The 27,439-nt window shown below is 39.8% G+C and overlaps 1 protein-coding gene across 1 annotated transcript in view; it reads left to right on the plus strand.

The window, feature by feature from the left end:
• Window positions 1–27,439, plus strand: part of SORD (sorbitol dehydrogenase) — a 69,001-nt gene that overhangs the window by 23,606 nt on the left and 17,956 nt on the right. Inside the window, exons 3-5 of the mRNA XM_031949286.1 lie at window positions 11,948–11,981; window positions 18,446–18,610; window positions 22,869–23,028. Coding sequence (XP_031805146.1) covers window positions 11,948–11,981; window positions 18,446–18,610; window positions 22,869–23,028 — 359 coding nt within the window. The remainder of the gene's footprint in view (window positions 1–11,947; window positions 11,982–18,445; window positions 18,611–22,868; window positions 23,029–27,439) is intronic.

Raw genomic sequence — 27,439 nt, forward strand, 5'->3', positions numbered from 1 at the left:
CTCAGTGGGCAGAGGGTCCTTGCAGGTGGCTATGATTCCTGTTTTGGCCTCTCTGGGAGGAGTTGAACCCAGTTCCTCTTTTTATAATTGAAACTTTGGCTAGAGATTGGGGCAGTTTGAGTTGAAATCAGACAAGAGATCTTCCCTAATTGAATGAGCAGGCCTAGACAGGATCAAAAGTGAGTGTTATCAATGGGAGTGTGCTGGTATCCTCCAGGATAACCGGATGAAACTACTTGTCTTGATTCCCTGGGGCGGGTCTTTTGCAAAGGGAAGGGTTCGAGGAGAGTCTCAAGGAGTTTCTACCTCATTCCCCGCCCTTCCCCCCCCCCAAGTCAGAGAGTTTCGGGGCTCCTTTGTTGGCTCTCCAACTTTGAAATTCTCTTTTCTTTAGGTTTTCTGGTTCCTAGTTCTTCTTCCCTTACCCGTCTGACTGCTCCTCTGTCTTTGAAGTATGTCTCAAGGCTCTGCCCTGGATCCTCTTCTTTAATACTTCACTTGATCTCAACAGCTTTCATAGGTTTAATCACCAACTCTATGCTATTAATTCTCAAATCTTATCTATCGCATCCAAATCTCTCTGCTGACCTCCATTCTCATGTTTCTAATTCCTTTTCAGATATCTTGAACTGGACTTCCAGGAGACATTTTAAACCAGACATACAAAAGCTCCCAATCTGGGAGTCATCCTGAATTCCTCCAAATCCAGTCTGTGGCCCAAACCTCTCAATTTCACCTTTACAGCCTCTCATATGTGCTTCTTCCTTGTGTTCTTAAACATTGCTACACCTCCGGGACAGACCATCAATGGACACAGATTATTTTAATAGCCTGCCTCAGGTTTCTTCCCACTCCAGTTTTTCCACCATTCAGCTACCAGAGTGATTTCCCCAAAGTACAGCTCCAACCGTGTCATCCCTGTCCCATACCCAATAAACTCCAGGGGCTCTCTCTTGTCTCCATCATCAAATAGAAGTGCTGTTTGACATTCATAACCTAGCCCCCTCCTCCCTTTGCAGTCTGCTTACACCTTACTTCCCAACACCTGCTCTTTGATCACTGACCTCCTGGCTATTCCACAGATAAGAGCTTATGGTCCTGGCTCCTGGCATTCTCCCCCATTCTCTCTGTCTATACCCTATGGCTGACTTGAACTCCCTGGCTTCCTTTAGGCCCCACTTAAAATCCCACCATATACAGGAAACTTTCCCCAACCTTCTAAATTCAGATACTTCCACTCTTTTTTGTATTTCCTATTTATCTTGTATGTACTTGCTTTATTTGCATTTGTTTGCATGTTGTCTCCCTCATTAGGTTGTAGCTCCTTGAGAGCAGGATTCTGTTTTGGTCTTTTTGTATCTCCAGGACTTAACACTGTACCTGACATATAACAAATGCTTCATAAATGTTTAAATTTATCGTAATCATAAATTGATTTATGATTAAATCAATCATAAATTTATTGATTGTAGACATTATATATATTGTTGCCCTGGCCCTGCTTACTTACTTTCTGTCCTTATCAATAGTCATCCTATTTTTTGTTTCCTATAGCACAATAATATCCCTTTCATGCATTACAATCTGTTTAGCCATTGCCCAATCAATGAACATCTACTTAGTTTCCAATTCTTTCTGGCCACAAAAACTTATACTGTCGGCCTCGTTGGCCTACATGCCTAGCACCTGGAGGTTCTTGGGCAATAGAGCAAATGTCCACTTGCTTCCTGTGTCTTCTTGAGCTCTGGCCCTCAGTTTTCTCCTCTTTTAGAACTAGGGGATTCAGTTAGATGGTCTTTGGAGTTTCCTTTGAACTTTGAACCTATGACTTTTAATGCTTGGGAGTATCAATTTGGCAATTGATGAGAGATTAGAGGCCTGGAGGCCAATTTGGAGGCTGTTGCCAGGCAAAGAGGTAGAGGAAAGTCCACAGTTTAGAAAAGGTATAACAGGAGTTCTTGACCTGTGGCCACAGGGGCATTTGTTTTTTAAAAGCATTTTAATAATTGCACTTCCATGTAATTGGTTTCTTTTGTGATCTTATGAATTTTATTTTGTGAATTTAAAAACATTATTCTAAGAAGTGGTCTGGAGTCATTATGGATTCCTAGAGGGCTAAATATTATATCCCTCCCTAAAAAGGGGTGGGCGGGAATAAGAACCTTTTTGTTGTGGTGCAGTTGTTTTCAGGCATGCCCGATTCTTCATAGCTCCATTTAGGGTTTTCTTAGCAAAGATCCTGGCGTGGTTTGCCATTTCCTTCTCCAGATCATTTTACAGATGAGGAAACTGGGGTAAACAGGGTCACACAGCTAGTAAGCATCTGAGGCTGATGAAGACAAGTGCCACCTCATGCTTCCTAGAAAGACTGCATTGAACTTAATGTGTACTTTATTAAAAGCACAATTGTTTGTGCCCTGGAGGTTGTTGTTGGTTGTTTTCTGTCTTTTCTGACTTTTTATGACCCCATTTGGGGTTTTCTTGGCAAAGACATTAGTGTGGCTGGCCATTTCTTTGTCCACATGAGTTTTTATAGATTTTACAGATGAGGAGACTAAGGCAAACAATGAGCTACCCAGAATCATACTCCTAGGAAGTATCTGAGGCTGGATTTGAACTTGGATCTTTCTGTCCCCACTCTTATCATCACCTAGCTGCCCCAAGAACCTATAGTATGATGAATAGAAGGGACTGCATCACTAATGATATTTTAAAGCAATTTGTTTCTCATAGATATCAAAGTGACCATTTGCATTGCAATTCCACTGCAGTATTTTAAGAAGTAACTTTTTAAAGTTTTATGGGTGTTTTGCATTGCAGTAAAATTGTTTGACCTTGAAACTTGGAGTAGGAAAATTGGAGTAGGATTTTGATTCGAAATACCAGGAACTAAGCTTGGATTCTAAAAGTCATTGTTCAAGCTTGAATACATTCTGGTTGCTCAGTTATTTTTAAAACATTTTGGGTCAGCCCACACTTTAAAAGGAATCTTTAGATCAGTGTTGTGGGTGGATTTCAGTGCCTGAAAATGGCTTTGCCCCTCAAGCAGAGTCAAGGAACTTGAAAAGGATGACTTCAGCGGGTAACATATGATTTATTTTAAAGGAGAAAACCAAGCTCTCTTTGCCAAGGAAATTGGAAGGTTTTTTTTTATTTGTACCCACACATGACCTTAAGAAAAGAAGATAGCTAAGACTATAAGTGACAGTATTTTCAAGGGAAAAATTCTGACCAACCAGCTTTTATGGGATAAAGAGTATAGTTGTTTAACATCTGTTCAGCCCCTCACTAATATCTAACATCCTTTAGAGATGAGAAATCTGCAACCTCCAAATCTCTTTAATATGCCTGATTGAGCATCAGAAAACTTTGAGACCTGATGAAGACATGAGACTTGGGAGACAGAATGAAAACTCAGGCTGTCATAGCAGACCTAATAGGTTTTGGATAGCAGCTGGACCGATGGAAGCACATTACCCCAGGAATAGTCCAGGAATAGACCAGGAAGGAAAATCATCAAATAGAACAATTTGGCCAATGAAGAACCACAAACGAAAAAACCAGACATACTATTCCTCTTTAAAAATGTAATTACAGTTTAAAATGTGAACTATTTAGCACAGGGCCTACTGTAATCTTTACCTGATCATATATTGATTAAACTAAAGTGATAATGTAAAGGAAGACTTTCTCCATTTTAAAGAAAAGCAACCAGATTTAAGAATTGAATAATTGAGGCTCACTTAGCTCAGTATTTATAAATAATGATATTTTACCATGCCACAAACTATGATTATGTCATGTACCACTATATCATCTTTTGCCCTAAACTACTGTAATAATCTCCTAATTAGTGTTTCTGACTTGTCTCTTCCCAACCTAACTTATCTCAACACAATTGCCAAAGCAATTTCCCTAAAATGCAGATCTGATCATGTTGATTTCTGTTTCAATGAATTTCAGTAACTTCTCTTTTAGAATAGGAGTTTTTAATCTGGGGTTTATAAATAGATTTCAGGACATCATGAACTTGGTAATCACATGGTTATTTTTGCTAACTTCTAATTGAAATTTACCATTTCTTTCAATTATTTAAAAACATTTTGAGACAGGGTCTCTTGGTTTCACCGGATTTCAAAGGGATCTGGGTGTGACACACAAAAAGTTAAGAACTATTACTTTATGATAAAATATAAAATCTTTTGCCATTTAAAGCCCTTCATAAATTGCCTACAACCTACCTTTCCTGCCTTATTACATGTTACTCCCCTCTACTTCACAGTTGAAACTGGCTTTTTTAAAGCATCTCCCTCTTTCCAATCTTTATACCTTTATGCTGGACAGTCTCCACACCTGGAATGGGGAGGTGGGGGAACACCTCCCCACCTCACCTCTGACTCCCCAGTTTCATTCAAGACCCCGTGCTTAATTTCTTCCTTTTTACTAGCTCTCATGCCCAGTCACCTTATGTTTAGTTTATAAATGTATATACGAACAGGTGTCTTCTTCGATAGAATGTAACCTTGCTGAGGGGAGAGACTTAACTTTTGGCTTGATAACCCCAAAATTTAGCTCAGTGCCTGACACATGGTAGGTGCTTAATAAGTGCTTATCGATATATTATTTATATATATGTGTGTATGTACATTTGTATATCCGTGCATACACGTGCACACGTACGCACAACAACGCCTGGAAGTGGTTAGGCCTGTTTAAATGCTGCATTTAGAGGTAGCAGCTTGTTGTTCACTCGGGTCTGCCTCTGTGACCCTCGCAGGGGTTTTCTCCACAGAGACACTGTGGAAATGGTTGGCCATTTCCTTGTCCAACTCATTTTTTATGGGTGAGGAACCTGAGACAAACGGGGTTCAGTGACTTGTTCAGGGTCACAGCTAGTGGGAGTCCGAGATCAGATTTGAAGGAAGGGAGATGAATCTTCCTGACTCCAGCCCAGTACTAGGCGCTCTTCTTATGTTATGTTATGTTCCTTATCCAATGGACCTTCACGATTCCTCCCATCTCTAATGTTGTGATACCGGGGTCATCCTCGCCTACAACCGTTATCAATTAACTTTAAGTAATGACCTTAGTATTCGTTCCAGTCCCTATAAGCACCGTGCACTAATTTCTTGCTGGTTTCATGGGGACTGCAACTTCGGCGCTCTGTGCTGCTGAGGTGGGAAGCAGGGCCTGTACTATACTAGGAGGGAAAGGAAGGAGGAAGGGCTCAGACAAGCTCTCTGGGCTCCGCAGAGAGTGGGCCCTCTGCCGGCCTATTTTTGAATCCATCAAGGTCTCATCTGGCATTTGGGAAGAGCACCAGGCTCTCAGCACAGCACCCTCTAGTGTCAGCAAAGGGGCACTGTCGTGTCTTTGGCGTGGGCAGAACGCCAAGCAAACATTGCCTGCTTCACCGTGCAGCCTTTTCCTTGATTGTTTCAGTTAGAAAGCAAAGGTCCAGCAGGCTACAGTCTGATTCCTCAAGTGCTTTCTGGTTTAGAAAGCAGAATGGTCACCGGCAGCCTGGGACTGCTGTCCCCTGGACAACAGAACCTCACAGTCGTATTCTTTGCTTATCTGCAAGGAAGGGTGCCCTTAACTAATTTTATACCCACGTGGCATATATGATATATATATATGTATACGTGCCTATGTGGAAATATTTATTTAAATGTATGTACACATATATAATGTTTTATTGATGCTTTTTTGTCTTTCTCACAATAAAATCTGGAAACACCTCCCCTTCCCTCATTGGACAATTAAGCACAAACATCTGGCAACACCTATAACACTGTCCTAGTAGTCTCTTACTTTGATGCCAGGAGGGAGGAGATGTATTTTATTGTCTGTTTTCTGGTACCTTCATTCTGTTATTCAATTCCCAGGATTCAACTTTTAGTGATCTTTTTGTTTATATTTCAGATATTATTTTTTAAGTTCTGCTAATTTTATATTATTATCAGTTCATTCAAACCTTCCCATGTACCTCTAAGTTTCCTTGAAGTATAAAACATTTAATGATAATGAATTATTACATAATTCCAAATTGGCATCCAGAACATTGAACCAATTCAAAGTTCTGCCGACAGAGTTAACATGCTTGACTGTCTACAACACCTCCACTGTTGACTGTTTTTGGTTTTGGTCACCTTTGCTTATTTACATGATACTTGAAATCTTGAAGTTGTTTGAAATTCTCTTACTATGAGTCATTTGCAGCTTTTTCCCACATGGTTTGTAGTTTTCAGTTTTTCCTTTGAAAACTACACCTTTGAGGCATCTAGATATTGCAGTGGATAGAATACCAGTCCTAAGAGTCAGGCAGACCTGACTTCAAATGTGACTTCAGACATTTAACACTAGCTGTACGATCCTAGGCAAGTTACTTAACCCCAATTGCCTAAAAAAAATAGAAAGGAAACTATACCTTTTAATCACTTCTCTGTTGGAAGGGGGCTCTTGGTGTTACAAATTTGTGTTGATTCTCTACATATATTAGATATTAGACTTTGCTTAGTGATGTTTGATGCAAATATTTTTTGTCTGTACTTTTTCTTCTTGTTCTATCTTCATTTATTTTCTTTTATTTTAAAAAAAGGAGTATTTTATTTTTCCAAATACATGCAAAGATAGTTTCAACATTCACCTTTGTAAAAACCTTGTGTTCCAATTGTTTCTTTCTCTTTCCCTCTTTCCCCCTCCCCAAGGGAACAAGCAATCTGATAGAGGTTAAACATGTGCAGTTCTTCTAAACATATTTCTCTGTTTGTTATGCTGTCCAAGAAAAATCAGATCAAAAGGGAAAAAATGAGAAGAAACACAAGCAAACAAATAACAAAAAGAAAAAGTTTGAAAATACTATGCTTTGATCCACATTCAATTTCCATAATTTCCTTTCTGGATTTGCATGGCACTTTATATCACATCTATTGGAATTGCCTTGAATCACCTCATTTTTGAAAAGCCAAGTCCATCACAGCTGATCATCACATAATCTTATTGTTGCTGTGTACAGGATTCTCTTGGTTCTGCTCACTTCATTTAGCATCAGTTCATATAAGGCTTTCCAGATTTTTCTGAAATCAGCTTGCTCATCTTATAAAACTTATATCTTATAAAGATTTTTTTATAATCTCTTATAAAACAATAACCATTGGTTTTACTTTTGCAAAAATGTCTTTTTTAATTTCATAGTCAATACTGTCCATTTTGTCTTTTATGATTTTTAACTCATGTAAGAACAACTGGATGGCATAGTGATTATAGAGCTGGACCTGGGGTCTGGAAAATTTGAATTCAAATCTTGCCTTATACACTTTAGTTGAGTGATTCTTGGCAAGATATTTATCACTTGTCTGCCTGCCTCAGTTTCTTAATCTGTAAAATAGAGATAATAATAGCACCTGCTACCAGAGGAGAATGAAATATTTGTAAAGATTTGCTTTTCAAATCTTAAAATATTATAGAAATGTTAGTTATGCTAAAAATGTTTGGTTAAGAATTGTGTCCATAGCAGATAATTGTGAAAAATACCTAATTTCTTAATGATGTGACCTTTTATATTCAATCACATATTCATTTCGAATTTATTGGGAATATATTGTATAAAGGATTAGTTGAAATCTAAGTTTTCCAAAATTACTTCCAGTTTTCCCTGAAGTTCTTTTTAAAAGTTCCTACAGTAACTGATTTGGGCTTTCTCAAATAATGGCTACTATTATATTCCCTTATGATCAGGGATAATCACTTATGCTCTTTTACGATGATTCTCTCCCCAAAAGGAAAAAAAAAATCGTCAAACAACAAAGTGCCCAGCATGAGCTTGGGTGAAGGGGATGGAAGAAGATACAGAGTTACATGTATCAAATCTCTTAGTAATTGGGAGAACTAGGTAGGGCTAGAAGGAATCTGGGACTATAATGGACAGGCTCTGAGAGCTACTCTCTACCTGTATAATTTTAGAAAAGTATCTGTGTTCAAATCCTAGCTCCATACTGCCATTGTCTCTCAACAGGTAGTTGGAGGGCTCAGTCACTTGACTATATTTGCCTCAATTTCCTCATCTTGTGAAATGAGCTGGAGAAGGAAATGGCAAACCACTCTAGTGTCTTTGCCAGGAAAACCCCAAATGGGGTCACGAAGAGTCAGACATGACTGAAATGACTCAACAACAACAATAACAAAAGTCACTTGACAACTCTGGGACTCAGTTTCCTTATCTGTGAGCTCCGGGAGTTGGGCTGATAATATCTAAAGTGATTTCAGCTCTGAATCCCATAATCTATCTTCTAAAATTGAAGTTTCCGTTTCTTCTTGCATAACTGGATTAGATGACTCTTAAAGAGACTATAAGATCTTTCTCAGTCCTAAATTCTAAAAAATTGTACTGATGCCCTTTTCTTTAATATTTCATCCTTTTTCAAATATACCTCTTCCTCTTTTGAGCAACTCTAAAATTCATTTCAATTCAACAAGCATTTGTTAAGCACCTACAATTATCAAAACCACAATATGATATTTTAGGAATATATAAACAAACTTAGTCCCTACCCTGACAGAGGAGGCCTGGCTGGAGGCAGCTCATAGTGGTTCTTTAGAGGTGATGATTAAATATTCAGTAGAGAGTATTTATACCTTGGAAATCAGCAAGTGGGCTTAATTTATTGTTTATTGTCTATACTTAAGAAAGTAATAACGTGTTAATAATGCAGATTAAATTTAAAGGTATGACCTGCATACATTTTGTAGGGAGAGCCCACCACTGCCTATACGGTAGCTTGCATTTCCATGATTAGAAGTGAAGACCATAATCCTTCGTTACATGATTCATCTACAGTTGAAGATTTGATCCAGGTCAAAAGAGCCTTACAAGGTTAGCTACTGCCACAGGTAAGGTGTCAGTGACATATAATATACCAAATACCGGAAGCTCATAAGGCTCTGAATTGTGAGCTAGGTTTTGTATTGAATTTAACTAAGTGCAGCACACATCTTCTTTTCTCCAAATGCTTTTTCCACCTTCTCTCTCTCTTTCTCTTTGCACTAGCTGAAGTTCTGCCTCCTCTTTTCTTTGCTGCTTAGAATCTGACTTTCTTCAAGACACAGTCCAAGGCTTTCCTTGTTCGGGTCCCCTTCTCCCTCCCCACCCCTCTTTCTGCTCTTCCCCAGCTGTACTGCCTTATTCCATAAGGGTTAGCTTCATCTATCTCATCTATTTTACATGTATCTTATATGTATTTAGTTATGTGACTGTTTTTTCCTGTGAATGTTAGCTCCTTGAGAGCAGAATATAAGTGTTTGTTTTGGCAGCACTTAGCATCTGCTGAACAAATATTTGTGAATTGAATGATCTGTGGCTGTGAGATTGGTGGGAAGATATTGACAGTTGCCCTCTGTGATTTCTACCCCAAAGGAGGGCACTTCTTGGGAACCTTGATTTCATGTGTTAATAAAACATAAAATGGACACTTCTGCTCTTCATTTCCCCCTTTTGCTGATAGTTACCAGTAATTTCAGAGACTGCGAGAAAGGGAAAATAAAGAACACAGGCGGTCTGTAGAGTTTAGAGTAACTCTGAGTATAGTGAAATGAGTAATGGTCTTTGAATCAGAATATCTGAGTTCATTTACTTGGTCCTCGATGAGCTGTTCTCCTACAGGTGCATGGCAGTTAGGTGATGCCATAGTGCATAGATCATTGGGCTTGAAATCAGAAATCCTTCTTGAGTTCAAATCCAGCCTCAGACACTTAGTGTGTGTGACCCTGGGCAAATCGTATAATCCCTTTTGTCTCAGTTTCCTCATCTGTAAAATGAGCTGGAACAGAAATTGAAAAACCACTTGGTATTTTTGCCCAGAAAACCCCAAATGGGGTCACAAAGAGTCTGGCACAACTGAAAAAAATGAGTGAACCATAGGCAAGACACTTAGCCTTTCTATCTTCCCCCACTAGAATTCCTTGAGAATAGGAATGATTTTATTATTTGTAATTTGTATCTTTAAGCTTAGTATACTGTCTGATGTTTGATAAGTTTACCATTGTATTATTGTAAGGGAACTTTCTATAAATCTTAAAGGATAGGGATCAAACCTATGATTTCATTACTACAGCTAAGTCTCAATTTTAGTGCAAATAATTCCATTCCATATCAAATAATAGATGTAGATTCATATATGTCCGAGATGGGACTTGACTTCCTGGTTTCAAGCCAGCACTCTTTTCAGGTTGCCTCTTAAACCTTTTAAACATTCTGTAAATGGGAATCATTACTACCCTAGTTCACTTAGGTGGCCAAAAATCCTAAAACTTCCTTTAAAATTTCTGATGCTAAAGTGTGACCTGGATATTTTGGAAGATAAGGAGTGGAATAAACATTAGCTATCCATCTACCTTGAAGCTTTTCCCCCAATCTTTGAAAATTATAATATCTTCCTTTGAGATTATCTCCAGTTTATTTTGTATATATTTTGTTTGTATTGAGTAATTTATACTTCATCTCCTTCATTAGATTGAGCTCCTGATAGTAGAGACTGGTTTTTATTAAGTTGTTGTTTTTCCCTGTTTTTTTAATCCCCCAAGGTTTCACACAGTCTCTGGCACATTATAAATGTCAGTTGACTGACTGAGGGAGATGGCTGGGATGGATTCTTTTTCTATTTTTTATTTCTGTTCTAGAAAGAAGGTACCCTTGGAATTGATTACAGAGACCAAACAAATAACTGTTTGACTATTTCTATGTTGACTATTGACTACGTCTAGGAATATGTTTTTTCCTAAAAGGAGGAAACCTAGGCTGAATAAGACCCCAGGGCAATCCCAAAGACTCTTTTGCTAGACAACTGAATTCCAGGGAGTTGTGAGAGGGAGAAGGTGGGGGGCAGAATAGAGAAAACAGGTTCACTCCCGTGTTCTCCCAAGCTCCAGGCAGTTTGTAGAGGGAGGTGGAAAAAAGATCGGTATTTAGAGCTTTTTCACTCCTTAGCCCCTCCTGTGCCTATACCTTCACTAGGGGTTGGACTGCCTCAGAGAGCTATCTAGGCGTATTCCTCTCTGTGGTTTAGCTGGCACTTCTCCAGGTGGCAGGGGAGCTCGGGGGTGGGGTGGGGTGGTACCCCTCTACAGCTCTATCTCTCCTCTGACGTTGCAGGAACTTATGGCATTGGTGTTACCTTCTGGGGGTTATGTGCAAACTTAGTGAGCTTGCTGTCAATGTTATTTACAGGTTAGTTGTTCCATTATTCAGGAAACCATTGTTTAAATAACAGAACAAACCTTTCCACAGGGTTGCTGCTTTATCCCCTTGGATTGACTTTGGATCATTGGTAACTATTTGTGTGGTCTGACAGCCATCCAACAGTAATGTCATCCTGAATGCTGCTTGCCTCCCACAAAAAGAAATGGTTTAGTGAAAACGGGATCGATAGAGATTGAGAGGGGACTCAGAACCTGTGAGGTACAGTGCACTACCCACCAGGTGCAATTATATGATCATAAACGGAGAAGGATCCTTATCTAGCGATCTCTGCTTTTCAGAGAAGGAGAAGAAAGCCCATGGTCACTCAGCTAGTAAGGGTCACCTAGATAGATTCAAACGTAGGCTTTCTGACTGGAAACGCAGGCTCCTTTCCATTGTACCTCTAATCTCAGCCAGAAGCATCATGGAAAAAATGTTCCAGGAGCAGCAGAGGCATTGTGGGAAAGGAGCTGGAACATTAAATTCAGAGTTAGGGAAAGGTCTTCCCTTGGACTTTTACTCACTCTGTGATCAACTTTTGGGTCTCAGCTTCCTTTTCTGGAAAGGGGGAGACATCATAAGTTCTAGCCAACAGGATTATGGTGAGGATAAAATGCACATAAAATACTCTGAAGCACTCCTCGACATGTTGTTGTGGTGATTATCCTGATGGTAATGGATGCTGAAAATGTTGTGTTTTGTTTCCTTTAGGAAAACTATCCAATTCATGAACCAGGCCCAAATGGTAAGTCTCCAGTAGTATTTTTTTTCTTTCTTTCTTTTTTTTTTTTTTGGTAGTAAGTTTATTTTTAATACACATTGCTTTATGAATTATATTAGGAGAGAAAATCAGAGCAAAAGGGTAAAACCATGGAAGAGCATGTGTTGATTTCCATTCAGTCTCCATAGTTCTTTTCTGACTACAGATGGCATTTTCTGTCCAAAGTTTATTGGGATTGCATTGGATCACTGAACCACTGAGAAGAACCACACTTTTCATAGTTGATTATCACACATTCTTGCTGTTGGTGTTGTGGGTCTAGTGGTAAAGAATTGATGTGAGAATCCCCTTTGGTTGGAAACGCAGTTCCAACGTAAAAGAATTTACGAACTCAAAAAGTCTGAATGGCAAAATGGATTTTTTTTATTGGCACTGAGAAGTCAGCTTTGCTAGGAAAACAGACTCCTCAGTGGCAAGAGGTCCTGTTATTACTGAGAAGAGAATGTCTTCACAGCAGGCAGGAGTCCTGGCAGGCAGCTGTACCAAGAAGAGATGTTCCTTGACAAAGCATAATCCTATTTCAGATTTCTTAGGACTTTCTTCTGCAAAGATTTGGAGTTCAAAATTGTCTTTTTATTGGCATTCTGGGGATAGAGCTTCCATTGAGTGAGATTCCTTCAATGTTGTCACTGTCCCCAGGCCTAAATTTCCAGTTGAAAAGAAAGTACTTATCTTGGGAGTTCTAGCTACTTGGAGTAATCTTGGGCTAATCCACTCAACAGGTCAAGATTATTAGGTCAAGATCTCCAGCTGAATGAGACCACTTAAACTACTGGGAGTAGTAGTCTTAGGCTAAGCTTAATGAAACAGCTTACCTGCTTGGAAGGATGGGTCTCTGTCAGAGGAAAGTTTCAGAGCTCACTTGCTTTCCCTCAAAAAGTCAAGGGGGACACAATTTGCATCATTAGTGTGTACAATGTATTCCTGATTCTGCTTGTTTCACTCAGCATCAGTTCACATAAATTTTTCCAGGCCTTTCTAAAATCAGCTTGTTGATCATTTTTTGTAGAACAATAATATTCTATTGCCTTCATATATCCCAACTTGTTCAGCCATTTCCTAACTGATGGGCATCTACTCCTTTTCCAATTCTTTGCTACCACAAAAAGAACTTCAGGCAATATTTCTTTCCTGTTGTTCTGCCCATAAATGACCATATGGAACATTTTCCTTTCTCATTGTCTGCTTCCCTTGACTTGCCAGCCTGCCAGCTCAGGCCCATTTTGCAAAGTTTGGGTAACTGAGTTTAATGGGAGTGATATGGTGACACAGTGGAGAGAGTGCTGAGTCTGGAGTTGGGAAGATCAAAGTTTAAATGTGAGCTCAGACACTTAATACATCTTAATTGTGTGACCTTGGGCAAGTCACCTAACTCCATTTACCTCACCAAAAATAAGTAAACTAATTAATAGGATTTAATGAAAGTATTTTACTCCGTAACTTTAAAAAGGAATAAGGCAAATAAAAAAGGAAGCAAAAAGGCAAGTTTGAAAGAGGCATTCAAAGCATTTTTCACATAATCAGAAATGAGAGCATAAGATATTTTCTCTTCCTCTTTATCTCCCTTCTCAAAGAATATAATTAATTTTTTTTAAAATGACTTTATCATTAAGTTGACCAACACTCAAATGGGGCCCTTTCATGTCTAGGATGTCTTTACCCTCTGCCCAGGATAACTTTGTAGGGGGCTGGCTTATGAGAACAGCCATTAATGAAAGTCTGTCTCAGCCCTTACAGAATGTATGTGTATATATCTAAATGGGACAGAGGATAAAAGTAAAAAAGTTTGGTAAGCTGTTCTGCCAAAAGGAAGGGAGGCCTGTGCTTCTGTCGTACTTTGTTTTTGGTGATGTATATTAGGTTTCTGGGGAGATCTCCTCTTGCCTTTCCTAGCGCTACAAATCTCAAACTCAGATTCATCCAAAAAGCTTCTCTTTCCCACCAGGTGTGTGCAGTGTTGTGCAGTGTATGGAGAGCAGAGCCAGGGAGACAGTTCCAGTTTTGCATCTGAAACATGCTGCCTGGGTGACTCTTAACTGAGTCACTCTCCAGGCATCTCTCCAAAACTGCAGGGTACTCACAAGATGCTGATTGATATCAGCAAAAGAGTTCCTCACTTGGGGTGCTTTCCTTTTATAAATCATAAAAGTAATAAAAGCACCCCCCCAACACACACATGGAAGATTCCAACCTTCAGAAAATGTACAATTTACTTTTTCCCTTTGGAGAGGAATCGTGAAAGATTTCTGTAGAAACTCCATTGTGCTTCTTACAGTCCCTGATTACTGGTATTGATCTATTTTGGAGAATAGGGATAATTCAAGAGGGCTTTGAGGCCTTCATTCCCACATTTCACACAATAGTGGTCTTTAATACTTGCAAGTGTTTTGGACTTTTAGATTATATTGATTTATTTTATGGTAAATAGAGGAAGAATAAGGTTTCCAAAGAAATCTATTCAAAGATTTTTATGATGCATGGTTGGGTAATGTAAATATTTGTCATTTATTCATTCAATTGTGGTTAGACTCTTGTCTTTAAATAACTTTCCATGTACTCATTTGTGACAGTCAGTAGATAGTCAGTAACCATTTATTGAGTGTCTACTATGTGTCAGACACTGTGCTATCACATTGAGGAAACAAAGAAAGATGTCTCTTTTTTGAAGGAACTCATAGTCTAATGGGAGAGACTACATGCAAACAATTATGTGCAAATTCTCTTTCTGCAGAATAAATTAGAAACAATCAATAGAAAACACTAACTTTAAAAGAGTTCAGGAAAAACCATGTAGAATGTGGAATTTTAGCTGGAACCTGAAGGAAGCCAGCCAGGAGGTAGGGATGAGGAGGGACAGGATTCTAGGCATGAGTGTTCCCCAGATAAAATGGAAGCACAGTAGGGGAGGAGAGGTAAAGCATGATGTAGTGGAAAGGGCTCATGACATTGGGAGGAACAGGACCTAGATTTGTCGGTTTCCTGTGTGACTTTGATGAGGTGTGAGAATTGAGGGTAAGAGATCCCCTAACAGCTGGGGGATCCCCTTTGGCTTTGTGAAAAAATTTGCAAACCCCAATGAATATGGGCATGAGGTTGTGGCAGAGAATGGGATTTATTCATCAGTGGGCCAAGTCCAGAAAGGCAAATAGCTACTGATTAATTGGCAAAGGTGGGTTAACACTGAGAAGCAAATATCTTCAGCAGTGGGCAAGATCCTGATAGGACTTCTGCAAAGATGTCTGAGCATACAGCCCTATATAAATTGGGGCTGCTTTGATCTTTGGCCCCCATCTGGGCTAACTCCTGAAAGACTTGATTTTCAATTCAATTCAGCTCAAAATTGAATGAGATTATTTAACTGGGAGTTTGAGCCACTCAATATTACAATGCCCCAGGCCTAGATTTACAGTTGAAAAGAAATTACTTATCTTGGCAAGGGTGTGGTCCCCCCAGAGGAGAGCTAGAGACCCCGAATTAAAAGGGAACACAGTTTCAAGGCCCCCCCAAAGGTTAAAGGGGACGCATTTTACATCAGTTTTGAATAAATCCCTTAATTCTCTGATCAGAGTTTGTGTAAAATGAGGGGGTTGAAGTGGATGATCTTTATGGTCCTTTCCAGCTCTAAAACTGTGAGTCTCTGAGTTTTTCCACACATAGTAGACTTTCAGTAAATGTTTGTTGAATTAAGCTGAGAAAAACTAAGACATTTTTAAAATTCAGAACTATCTAAATGTTGATGTTTTCTAATTTGTGTTTTAAAACTGAGAACTAGAAGAGGTCAGTCACACCCAGTCTATTCTTGTAATTTATGGTGTGGCTATTCAATTAAGGAGATTCAGCAGTAAAGCTGAGATTCTTCCCTTTTTTCCCCCCTCCTTCCAATATTCTTAAGATAAAGCAAGCTTTTCTTGGGATATATTTTTGTAATATATGTACTTTAGTTTAATCTTAATATAAGTGAAGTAAAACTAGGCATTGTATAACATAATTTTCCCAAGATTAAAACAAGGTAATTAATAATGCAGTAGAACCTCATTAATTCAGACTAATTAGAGAGAAGAATAGTCAGAATTAGTGGAGGGTTTGAGTCACACAGTATTTTTTAAAAGAAATGCCATTTTATTACTTTTAAGTAGAGATAGTAACTCACATTAATGACTCAGGAGAATGGTGCCAAGTAGGGTTCCTGCCAAATCTAATGGAGAGATAAAGATTGCTGACAATTAACATATTAATTGCTTGAAAACAATCACTTACTGATAAATAGTTCCTTCTTTTAAGTCATTTAGACCTTCTCCTCAGCATATTCTGTTAATTTTCTTTTGCAGACTTTTCCACCCATTGTAAGCTTCCCCCAATTTATGAGATTTTATTGTTTCATGTATGAATGTGTGAACTTGGGCAAAAGAAAGTCCTTAAATCCTGACTGATTATATTTGAGGACTCTTCTTTGAAGTGCTTTTTACTCTGTAACCAAAATGTCTTGCCTGTTTCTCAAAATTATCCTCAAATGGAAATTCAGCGAATCACTCAGTGAATGACAGTTTATTAGGTTATTGCATGTACCAGGCACTGTGTAAAGATAAAATAACACAAGTCCCTGTTCTCAAGGAGTTCACATTTTATTGAGGAGAAAACATGTACATATATTCAATGCAGTAAACATTTATTTGTGCCTGCTATGTGCCAGGTATTGTGCTAAGGGCTGGGGATCCAAAAAGAAATGGAAAAAAAGGCAAAAGACAGACCCTGGAGCAGCTGGAGAAGAGGTTTGGCTCTCCTTGATTCCCAGTGGTCAGGGAGCCAAATGGAGAGGTCAGGGTTGTATCCCCAAATGATGAGGTTCAGCACAGGGCAGGGAGTTGTGGGAACCCCTTTGGTCGGCGCAGGGGTCCTTTGTAAAGGAATTTATGGACCTGAAAAGCTAGACTGGCAAAAATGTTTATTATTGGCATTGGGAAGTCAACCTTTGCTAGAAAGACTGAATTCCTTGGTGGCAAGGTCCTGACAGAGGGATATAAAGTTTCTAGTGGAGGAATCCTGATAGAGAGTTTCTAACAGAGAAATCTTCTAGCAGAGAAATCCCAACAGGGAGGTAAAGAGGGCATAGTCCTGTTAGGAAAATAGAGAGATAAAGATAAAGAGGGAGTAATGCTGAAGGAGAATATAATTTCTGCAGGCAGAGGGCTTCAGCTTATGCCAAGGGAAGAGGAGAGGTTCCTTGGCATGGCATTCTAGGTCCTCTGCAAGGATGAGGTTCAGGGTTGTCTCTTTTTATAATTGAAATCTTGGCTAGAAGCTAGAGGCAGTTTTTGAAGGGAGCTGGGAGCAATTTGGGCTGGAATCAGAATAGAAAATCTTGGAATTGAAGGAGTGTCTCTGGGCTAATTTCCAACTCAATAGGATTAGGAGTCAACCAGTCCCATCCAGATAACAGAATGAAAACCACTTTATCTTGATTCCCTGGGGTGATTTCCCAGGAGAGAGCTTAGTGTTTCCCCCAAAGTCAGAGAGAGAGAGAAAAAGTTTCAGGGCTCCCCTTGTTACTGGGTGGTACATTGGTTGGAGTGCTAGACCTGGAGTCAGGGAGATGCATCTTCCTTAGTTCATATATGGCTTCAGACACTTACTAGCTATGTCACTTTACCTTCTTTGCCTTAATTCCCTCATCTGTAAAATGAGTTAGATATTGGCGTTCAGCTCCTATGGTGAATTAAGGATGTGAAAACATTCTGGGGCCAGGCGGAGAAGTTCGAATTATGAACTTTTCAAAGTTTATTGATTAGAGAGACAAATTTCCTCAAATGCTCATAGACTTGTTACAGAGTACACTCTTTGAAGTTTCTATAGTTTTCTCTAACAAATAAGATCTACTGAGATGTAAATGATTAAGCCCCAGATCTTAGTTACTTAGACAGAGATACAAATAGTTAAGCTACACATTGGGATAAAGTTTATCATATCATTGTCTTAAGTATCTTTCTCCCAAATACCTTTTAGTCTCTATTATGAGCTGTTTTCCTCTCCTAAGTTCAAAGGTTTGCTTTAATCCAAAAAGTAGTATTTGCATTTTGCTTCAATCACTAGATTATTAATTTATTATATTGATAAGCAGTCTCTGCTATTTCAATAAAAAAAAAAAAGGGGAGTTTTGGTGAGCCAAATTACTGTAAGATTCAAGACCTGGAATGGATTCTTACCTCCTACCCCTCTATAGTTAGAGAAGAAAATATCCAGCTACTCCAGTATCTCTGCCAAGAAGAATATCAAGGAGCTTACAAATTAATCAATTTACAAATAAATATGTGAGGTAAAAATTTGGGGTGTGTGGAGTTGGGGAAGACATGAATATCAAGAAGATGAAGGAAAGGCTTGAAAGTCTCTTGTGCATTTCAGAGTTTTTCAATTTTTTCTTTCTTTTTCCCCAGAGGTGCTGCTGAAAATGCATTCAGTTGGAATCTGCGGCTCTGATGTCCATTACTGGAAACATGGTCGAATTGGAGACTTTGTGGTTAAAAAGCCAATGGTGCTGGGACATGAGGCCTCAGGAACTGTGGTGCAGGTGGGAGCGATGGTAAAGAACCTTTATCCAGGTGAGCAGAGTCCTTTTCCAGTCAATCAGTAATTATTTGGGGAGTCTTCTTACTGGACCACAGATCTGAAAGGACCTACCTAGGGAGATCATTTTGTTTTATTCCCTCCTTTTCCTGATGAAGGAGGTAGGGCCTTGCCTCACACTGATAGGATCATAGGGTCATGGATCTACAATTGAAAAAGATCCCAGCATGTGGTTCAGCCATTTTATGAATTCAGGTTCTTTGTGTCCAATTCTGGAGCTCTTTCTACACAAGGCTATTTCCCACTGTTTCTCCTGTTAGTGGAAAGTGGGGATTAGTTAATAAGAGGACTTCCCAAATTCCTCTTTGAGATACTTAATCGAGGAGAAAAAAACTTCACTTCTGAGATTCTGGGACTGTCTCCAGAATGTCTTGTTATAGCTGTTGGCTTTGATTAACATTCCAATTTATTGGCAAAAAGGCTTCTATAAAATCATATGGTGGAAACTGTTGGATTCCACCCATTCATCACATATTCAGCTCATTCCACGAAGTTCCTGGAGTCAAATTAAATTTACAGAAGTCGACTAAAGCAAGTAGATGTGATTGGGCTCCTAAAGGGATTAGAACTGTATCAGATGGTTCAAACTTGTAGCCCACATAATGAACAAAATTTCCCAGTGCAACCTGAATCTGAATTGGGAAATGTTTAACAAAATAAATGAAAATAAAATAGACTATAAATTAATGTTGTAGTTTTCTAAATCAATATGTGGCTTTCAGGGATCTATTTGAGTTTGACATTACTAGTATCAGTCATCATTCATGTTCCCTGAAGAACATTCTGCTTTTGTATTGGTGATTATCAATGAACTTGTCAATCAACAAAAATCTCTTAAAGCTACTCGGTAGAGCAATTAGACACTGGTTATCTGTGAGGCAGTAATAGAGAAAAAGTTCATTGACCCTTTAATCTCATATATATAATGATTATATTTATATTTTTGAAATATATATTTATGTTATATATTTCTTATATAAATTATATATTTGTATGTTAATTTTATAAACACATGCATATGTGATTATGTAGGACATGTATTATACATATACATATGTGTATATATTATATATATATATATATATATATATGTAGGAGATTTGAGTGTTTTATAGACACATATAAATATATATATGTGTGTGTATATTTATCTAGTAGATACATTATTGTTTGGAGGATGTCTCCTAATTAGAATGTGAGGTCCTTGAGGTCAGGAACTGTTTTTGCCTTTCTTTTATTTCCCCAGCTTGGCATATTGTCTGGCTATTAAGCTTAATAAATGCTCATTGATCTGACTTGACTGATCTAAACTCACTCTTCTTACATTCATGCCCTTCCTGTGCTAAGTAATGTACCCCAAAACTTTTGGGTAATCAGCAACTTCAAGCCTTATTGTTGAGATCTGAGGCCCACACTAGGGTGAATGAATTAAATCTCATAGGAGTTTAATTCGTTCATCTTAACTGAGAAATTTCTTTCTTCTATTTTTCTGCTAAGGACTGCTTTTATCCGTCCATTCCTAAACTCTGTGTTGTTGATTGTTGTCGATCCAGCCTCAGTTTATAGGTCTTTCCTAGGGATTATATCATGAGGCTTCTTGTACCATCTGTGAGTAAATTCTGTTTAGCTACTGTATGGTTCTGGATAGCCAAAAAGGGAGGTTTGACATCTGAGCTATGCAGTCTGGCCCTCTGGCGAGAGGCCAGCCTCCCCAAGGGTGTTCTGGGCCCTGATTTGATTGGCTGCTGTGAATCACACCCTGAGTTCAGTTGGGATTTAAATCTACTCGGTTTTCTGTCTGCTTTTGTTTAGTGGGCAACAATAATGTAACAACAAACTTACCCCACTCCCTCTCTCAAATCTCTTTTTTCTTGAAAAGTCTGATTACCCCTTTGGCAGATGTATAGGTAATTTGGAGCCCTTTTCCATTTTGCTGTTCTGATCTGCTCAGCTCAGCTCTGGCTACTAACATTTATGCTGGGTCAGGAAGGAGGTTAGGGTTGGGCCCTAGGCTGAGTATCTGGTGTACTTGTGATCTGCTCTAAAGCCAAATACAAATGGCACTTGGATTATCCTTTTCTTCAAATCATGCACACCTCATTCTTGCCCTCCATTAACACAGATAGGAGATTTTTTTTTTCACCAATTAAGAAATGCCCTTGAGCAAGGATACTTAGCATCATGGGATCTTGGGATTTCAGAACTGGATCTCCAATATCTAGATCATCTAGATCAACCCTTTCACTTTGTAGATAAAGAAACTGAGGCTCACAGGCAAAAGGTTTGAGCCAGCATTTTCCTAAACAATCTCCTAAAGTCACATAGGTGTGATAAGCAAGTAATCAGTAAACATTTATTTAGCTTTTACTATGGGGTAGGCCTTGTACTAAGCATTAGTAAGTGGCAGAATTGGGATTTGAATTAATGTCTGGAAACTCCAAAGGGGTTAACAGCTAGGTAGCATAGCAGATAGAACATTGTGCCTAGAATCACAAAGATTTGAGTTCAAATTTAGTCTTAAGATACTTACTATGTGACTGGGTAAATCATTTACCCTCTGTTTGCCTCAACTATAAAATGGGGACAAGGACAGCTAGGTGGCATAATGTGTAAGTGCCAGGCCTAAAGTCAGGAAGGAAGACTTTTTTCTGAGTTAAAATTTGGCCTCAGACACTTACAGGCTGTTGAACCCTGGGCAAATCACTTAACCCTGTTTGCCTGTTTCCTCCTCTGTAAAATAAGCTAGAAAAGGAATGGCAAATTACACCTCTGTCTTTGCCAAGAAAATCTCAAATGGGATCATGAAGAATCTGACCTGACTGACAAATGACTGAACAATTCCTTTCCTTTCTTCCTCCTCCTTCCTTTCTTTTCTCTTCCCGTCTTTCCTTCCTTTCTCACTTCCTCCTTCTTTCCACCTTTCTTTATTTCTTCTTTTCCTTCCTCTCTCCTTTTTTCCCCTCCCTTCACTTCCACTACAGTTTTGAAAATAATGTAGTCCAACCTCTTTATCTTATAGATGAAAAACTGAGACCCATGGTGGTGATTTGCTTAGCCAACTCACATAATAACCTCTTTGGGTCTCGGTTTTTCTTTCTATCAAACAAAGGGGAGGGTACACTTGGTCCTGTTTAGTTCTTTACTTGTGATGTCAGTATCACACAGGTAATAATTTTCAAAGTCAGTTTGCAGAGCTGTGATTCCAGTTTCTCTTATGCGTAGTCATTCCTCAGTTTTTGTGGCCATCATTTCTTTTTTTAATTGAAGCTTTTTATTTTCAAAACATATGCAAGAATAATTTTTCAGCATTGACCCTTGCAAAACCTTGTGTTCCATTTTTTTCTCTTCTTTCCCCACACCCCCTTTCCTAGATGGCAAGTAATCCGATACATGTTAAACATAGTCAAAATATATGTAAATCCAATATAGGCATATATATTTATACAATTATCCTGCTACACAAGAAAAATCAGATCAAAAAGGGAAAAAAATGAGAAAGAAAACAAAATTGAAGCAAACAAAAACAAAAAGAGTAAAAATGCTATGTTGTGATCCATACACAGTTCCCATATTCCTCTCTCTGGGTGTACATGGCTTTCTTCATCACAAGATCATTGGAACTGGCCTGAATCATCTCATTGTTGAGAAAAGTAGCCAGCATTTCTTAAAGCAATTTTATCTCATTTTCAGGACAGGCAGGCCATAAACTCCCAGCCTCTACTACATCATTTTTTGGGTCCTTCAAAAGGAAAGGAACATTGAGCCTGCTTTGGTCATGCATCGGTTTACTGTTTTCCTTAAGCTTGGTGGCAGCCTTGAACAGTTGGGTTACTCTTTGTTAGTTGGTGAAAGGCATGCTGATTGATCTTTAGAGAAATCAACAAAAGGGTTCCCTTTGCTGGGAAAGATGGCCATGTCCCAAATTCACTGAGAGCATGAATCTATGGCAGGATTTCTTTGGCTTCCTTAAGTTGAGCCTAATAACAGATGCCCTGCAACCTCCTGGGGGAGATGTAGTCCGGGTTTTCTCATTGTGGTGCCTGCTGATAAATATTCATCCCTTTACAACATCTGTGCCTGCTACTTAGCCAGGGTAACCCGCCAGCCGCCAGCCGAGAGACTTTCTCCTCATCACAGAGAACAAAGAATCAAGAACAAGGCCCTGGGGCATATTTCAGTAGGAACTGCCACTCTGCCCCTCTGTGTTGAAGGCTGCTTATTTTCTTCTTACAGGTGACAGGGTTGCCATTGAGCCGGGTGTTCCCCGAGACATCGATGAGTTTTGTAAGATTGGCAGGTACAATCTGTCTCCCACCATCTTTTTCTGTGCTACGCCCCCGGATGATGGGAACCTCTGCAGGTTTTACAATCACAACGCGGATTTCTGCTACAAGTTAGTACTACATGCATCTTCAAGACTGACTGTTCCTCCATGTAACAAAAATCTCTTGGCTTGTTCTTGTTTTTTTGATGGGGAAAACTAGAAGGGAGTGAGAGAAGATCATCTTTTGTATTTGTTTGTTGCCCCTCTTTCCCCCATCTTCCCAGCAAACTTCCCAGCATGTTATCAACATTCTGTTAGGAAGACCCTCCCCATCAATGCAGAACTGATACTTCCCCTCCCCCCAGATCACAGGAGGGTCCCGTCCTGATCTTGTACTTTTTATCTGATGTTCCATAGCACCCTTGTTTTCAAGTAGAAAATAGTGCCCATACTCACATATTGCCCATGGGAGAATTTGATCATAGAATGCTAAGCAAAGAACGTAGTCACAGTTTCTGTTTCTTTACAAGATAACTTCTGGTGAAGCTACCTGAAAAAAAATCTCATTCAAAACTTGTTCCTTGCAATATGATCAATAAGTCAAGTTGTTCTGCATACCAATGGACTGAGATGCTCAGTAGGGACGGTGATGCAGAGAGAGTGTATTCAACCAATTGTTGAAAGACAGTTTACAAAGAACTTTTAAGACTAGGAAAGTTTAAAAAATTATTTTGATTTGCCTCTACTATACCCACTACTATAAGATATAAGATTTGTTTCAAATAAACCAAAATGGGGCTTATTCTACTCTTCATAGAACAGACTTTTCCAAAACAAGAAGAGATCTTAGATCTTATTCCAGTCCCCTCATTTTATAGTTGAAAAAAAAACTGTAATTTGATAAGGTCAAGTGATTTGTCCAGGGTCACATAGTTAACTTAAGGAACTTTGAATATGGGCCTCTGAGCTGCTAAAACTGTGGTCCTATTTAGTGGTAACACTGAGTTCCTTGCTAAACTTTCCACCTTTCCATCCCACTTTCCAAGACCCCTAACCTCATTTGGGTGAGACTTGTCTGTGGAGTTCATGCCCAGACAAAAGTAACTTGCCATTGGTCATTCAGGGGGCCTCTGACCAGCCCCACAGTTTCGCAAATTCTCTGATTTGAGTGTTCATGAGTACAACCCTGCAGACCTAAATTTGAGTCTCCCACAACGCAGCCTCTAAAGTCACAAACCTGGGTACATTCAGCATCTATGCACTTCTTGATAACAGACTATTTTTCATTTTGCTTGTGTAGCTTTGTCACCTAACACAATGCCTTCCTTAGGGTTTCTTTTAGAAGAAAATGGGTTATTTGTGCAGAAGCCATGGAATCTTAAGTGTAATGTCTGATGTGTGACAGGAGGCCCCTAAATAATAGAGGTTACTTCCTACAAGAGCTGCTGTTTTCTTTAGACACTGTTCAAGTCTAGTCTCAAAAGAGAAAACATTGTTTATAGCTCCTGATGTAGATGATAGAGAAATCTGCCTTAGAACCAGAGATCACTCTTTCCTCGCTATTTCCTCTCTTCTTGTGGAGTGGTTTGGAGACCTGGTATTAGGGGTACTGAACCCATCAGTGCATGTCCCTGATTCTTGGTTATCCTGTGGATCTGCTTGAGACAGTGCCTGGAGAGTGGCAGTAGCCACACTGGGCCCTCAGCCAGGACACAGCTGACCGAGACCCGGTTCTAGATTTTGGCTTCAGCACCTTCCTGAGCCTCAGCTTCCTCACCTGCAAAGTAGGAAGGATCATACTGTGGGGGTATCACCGTTACTTTTAGATGAGAGTGAAATGAGGGAATATACGGAACACACACTCAAGTTTAAAGTTCTGTAGAAATGTCAACTTTGTGTGTGTGTTCTGTGTTATAACTGTCATGTATATGCTGTGGGGGGTATGTGTTGAGTGGGGAAGGATTCAGACTTGTGACTTTGTAGGAACTTCCTGAGGCCGAAACTCTTTGTGCCGATGAGACTCGTTAGTCAGGACTCCTTGGGGTATCAGAAGCTAAGAGGCTAATTTATGACAGCGGCAGAAGATGAGCCCTGGCTTCTCCAAGACTGGTTCTCCAGCCTCTCTCCACACTGTTCTCCCCCCATCACTACCCCTTTCTCTGGCTAAAAGGGAGTACTGCCCTTGCATTTATTAAATTCATGAGGTGCCTCTGATAAGGAAGGTCTTGTGGTCGGTGCAGGGCTACACAAGCAAAATGAAAAATAGTCTCTGTTATCAAGGAGTGCATAGATGCCGTAGGTACCCAGATAAGTAAACGCAAAGTGAGTGAAGGGCAAAGAGCAGTACCAAGGAGGGGATTAGGGAAGAGGAGGTGGCCCCTGAGCTGGAAGGGCCTGCAAGAGTCTAGGCTGGGGAGGCTGCCATGCACAAGACACAGAAGAGGGCTCTCAAATGGTGAGGTCCAGGAACCACTAAGAATGTGATCAAGAAGAATAATGTGCAATAAAGTCAGAAAGAGAGGCTGAGGCCAGAGTGCCCTAACAGCAGGGCGGAGGGTTGTAGCTTCTTAGGCTAGAGACCTGGGGGCCACTGGAAGCTTATAAGGAGTAGTGGGTGGTCCTGTCCCAACTTGTGCATTTCTCAGAGCATGGTTTTTAGTGGGGGGAGAGGGAAGGGACTAGAGAAGGAGGAAATGGGTGAGGGAGGCTGGTAGCCCAGACAAGAAATGTTGGAGGCTGGGACTAGGATCAGAATATTAGCTGTGTTGGGGATCAGAGAGCAGAGATCTGATTGGGTGCAGGGTCTAAAGGGGGGAGAAGGACCAGGTGGATACTGAGGCTTTGAATTTGATGGTCAGTGTGACTCTAAGGGCTTGAGAGATCATCCTTTAGTTTCTTTTACAGATGAAAAGGGAAGCTGAGAGAAACGGAGAGTCAGTTAGGAGTGAACAGAAGGTTGCTGCGTAGCAGCGAGGGTCCAAAAGGCAGATGGTGGTGGTCACCCAGGATGGAGGAGTAGCAGCAGTGAGCCAGAGCTAGCAAAGTGCTGGGCAGGATAGCTTGAGATCCGAAGCCTGGCTCCTAGTCTGGCCCACTATGGGACCTCAGGCAGCTTACAAAATCTTTGTGTCTTGTTTCCTACCCCATGAAATGGGGATAAAAATACATACCTTTGCTGGGCTGGTGCAAAGCTCAAATTAGGTTATCTGCTTGAAGCACTACATAGGTTTGATGTGACCATGAAAGTTGGATGGAATTCAGCAAGCATTTAGTTAACTGTCTGTCATCTACTGGTTTAGATCAATAAAAGTCAAGAAGCATTTATTAAATACTATGTGCCGAGAATCCCAAAACAAAACAAAAAAATCAGTCTCTCCCCTCAATTCCCTCCCCCTACCCAATCCCTGCTTTCAAGAAGCTCACAGTCTAACAGGGGAAACAGCATGCAAACAACTATTTACAGAGGAGATATATAGGATAAATTAGAATTTCCAAGGGAAGGCCTCCTGCAGAAGGGGTGACTTTGACTGAGACTGAAGGAGGCTGAGACCAAGTGCTCCAGACAGGGTGAGCAGCCAGGGGAAATTCATTGGGTTGGAAGGCACAGCATCCTTTGTGAGAAACAGCTAGGAAGCCACTGTTGCTGGATCCTAGAAGAAGTAGAGGGGATTCATAGGTAAGAAGACAGAAAAATAAGAAGGGGAGAGGTTGTAAAGGGATTTAAAGGCTAAACACAAAGGTTTATATGGAATCCTGGAGATGATAAGGAAGAGCCAGAGTTCTTTGAGTGTGTGAGTGTAGAGGGTTGGACTTGTGCTTTTAGAAACTGGGTTTAACATTGGGTGATGGATGGGCCTAGAGGCTAGGAGACCAGCTGGAGGCCTATTTCAGTGGTCTAGGAGGGAGCTGAAGAGCAGGGGAGGATCCTTTTTCCCTTGTGGAACTTAGAACATACAGTTGAGTGGTGGAGTGTTCATGGCATGATACATTTAGAGTGACAAGGGGCTCTAAAGGTCAGTAATCTAATGCTGTCCTTTTACAGGTGAGAAAGCTGATCTCTGAAAGGCTAAATGGTTTGCCTGGGGTCACACAGGTAGTATATGGCAGAGTTGGGATTCAAATTCAGGTTCAGGTTTGGTGATCTCTTCATTGAACTATTTTGTTTTTAAACTTTGTCTCCCTGGCTCTATGCCTTGGACCCTGTAGGTGCTTAACAGATGACTTGAATAGAATTATCCAATTATAAAGAGACATTGTTGCAAAATAAAATGAAGGAAAAAAGAGGGGGGCAGTAGATAGTTAAACTATTTAACTATAGGATTAAGACTCATAAGCCAAAAGGAAAGAAAGAGCAGGGGAGATGAATTAGGAGAACAGAGATGATGAGTTTGTAATCCTCAGAGAGGCAGAGGGAGAAATGGAAGGATGGGAGATTGTGGCTGAAATTGAAGTTTCATTTCTTTTTTTTTTTTCTTTTAAATTTAATAGCCTTTTATTTACAGGTTATATGCATGGGTAACTTTACAGCATTAACAATTGC

The sequence above is a fragment of the Sarcophilus harrisii genome, chromosome 2, assembly GCF_902635505.1.
Source record: "Sarcophilus harrisii chromosome 2, mSarHar1.11, whole genome shotgun sequence".
Classification (NCBI taxonomy): Eukaryota; Metazoa; Chordata; class Mammalia; order Dasyuromorphia; family Dasyuridae; genus Sarcophilus; species Sarcophilus harrisii.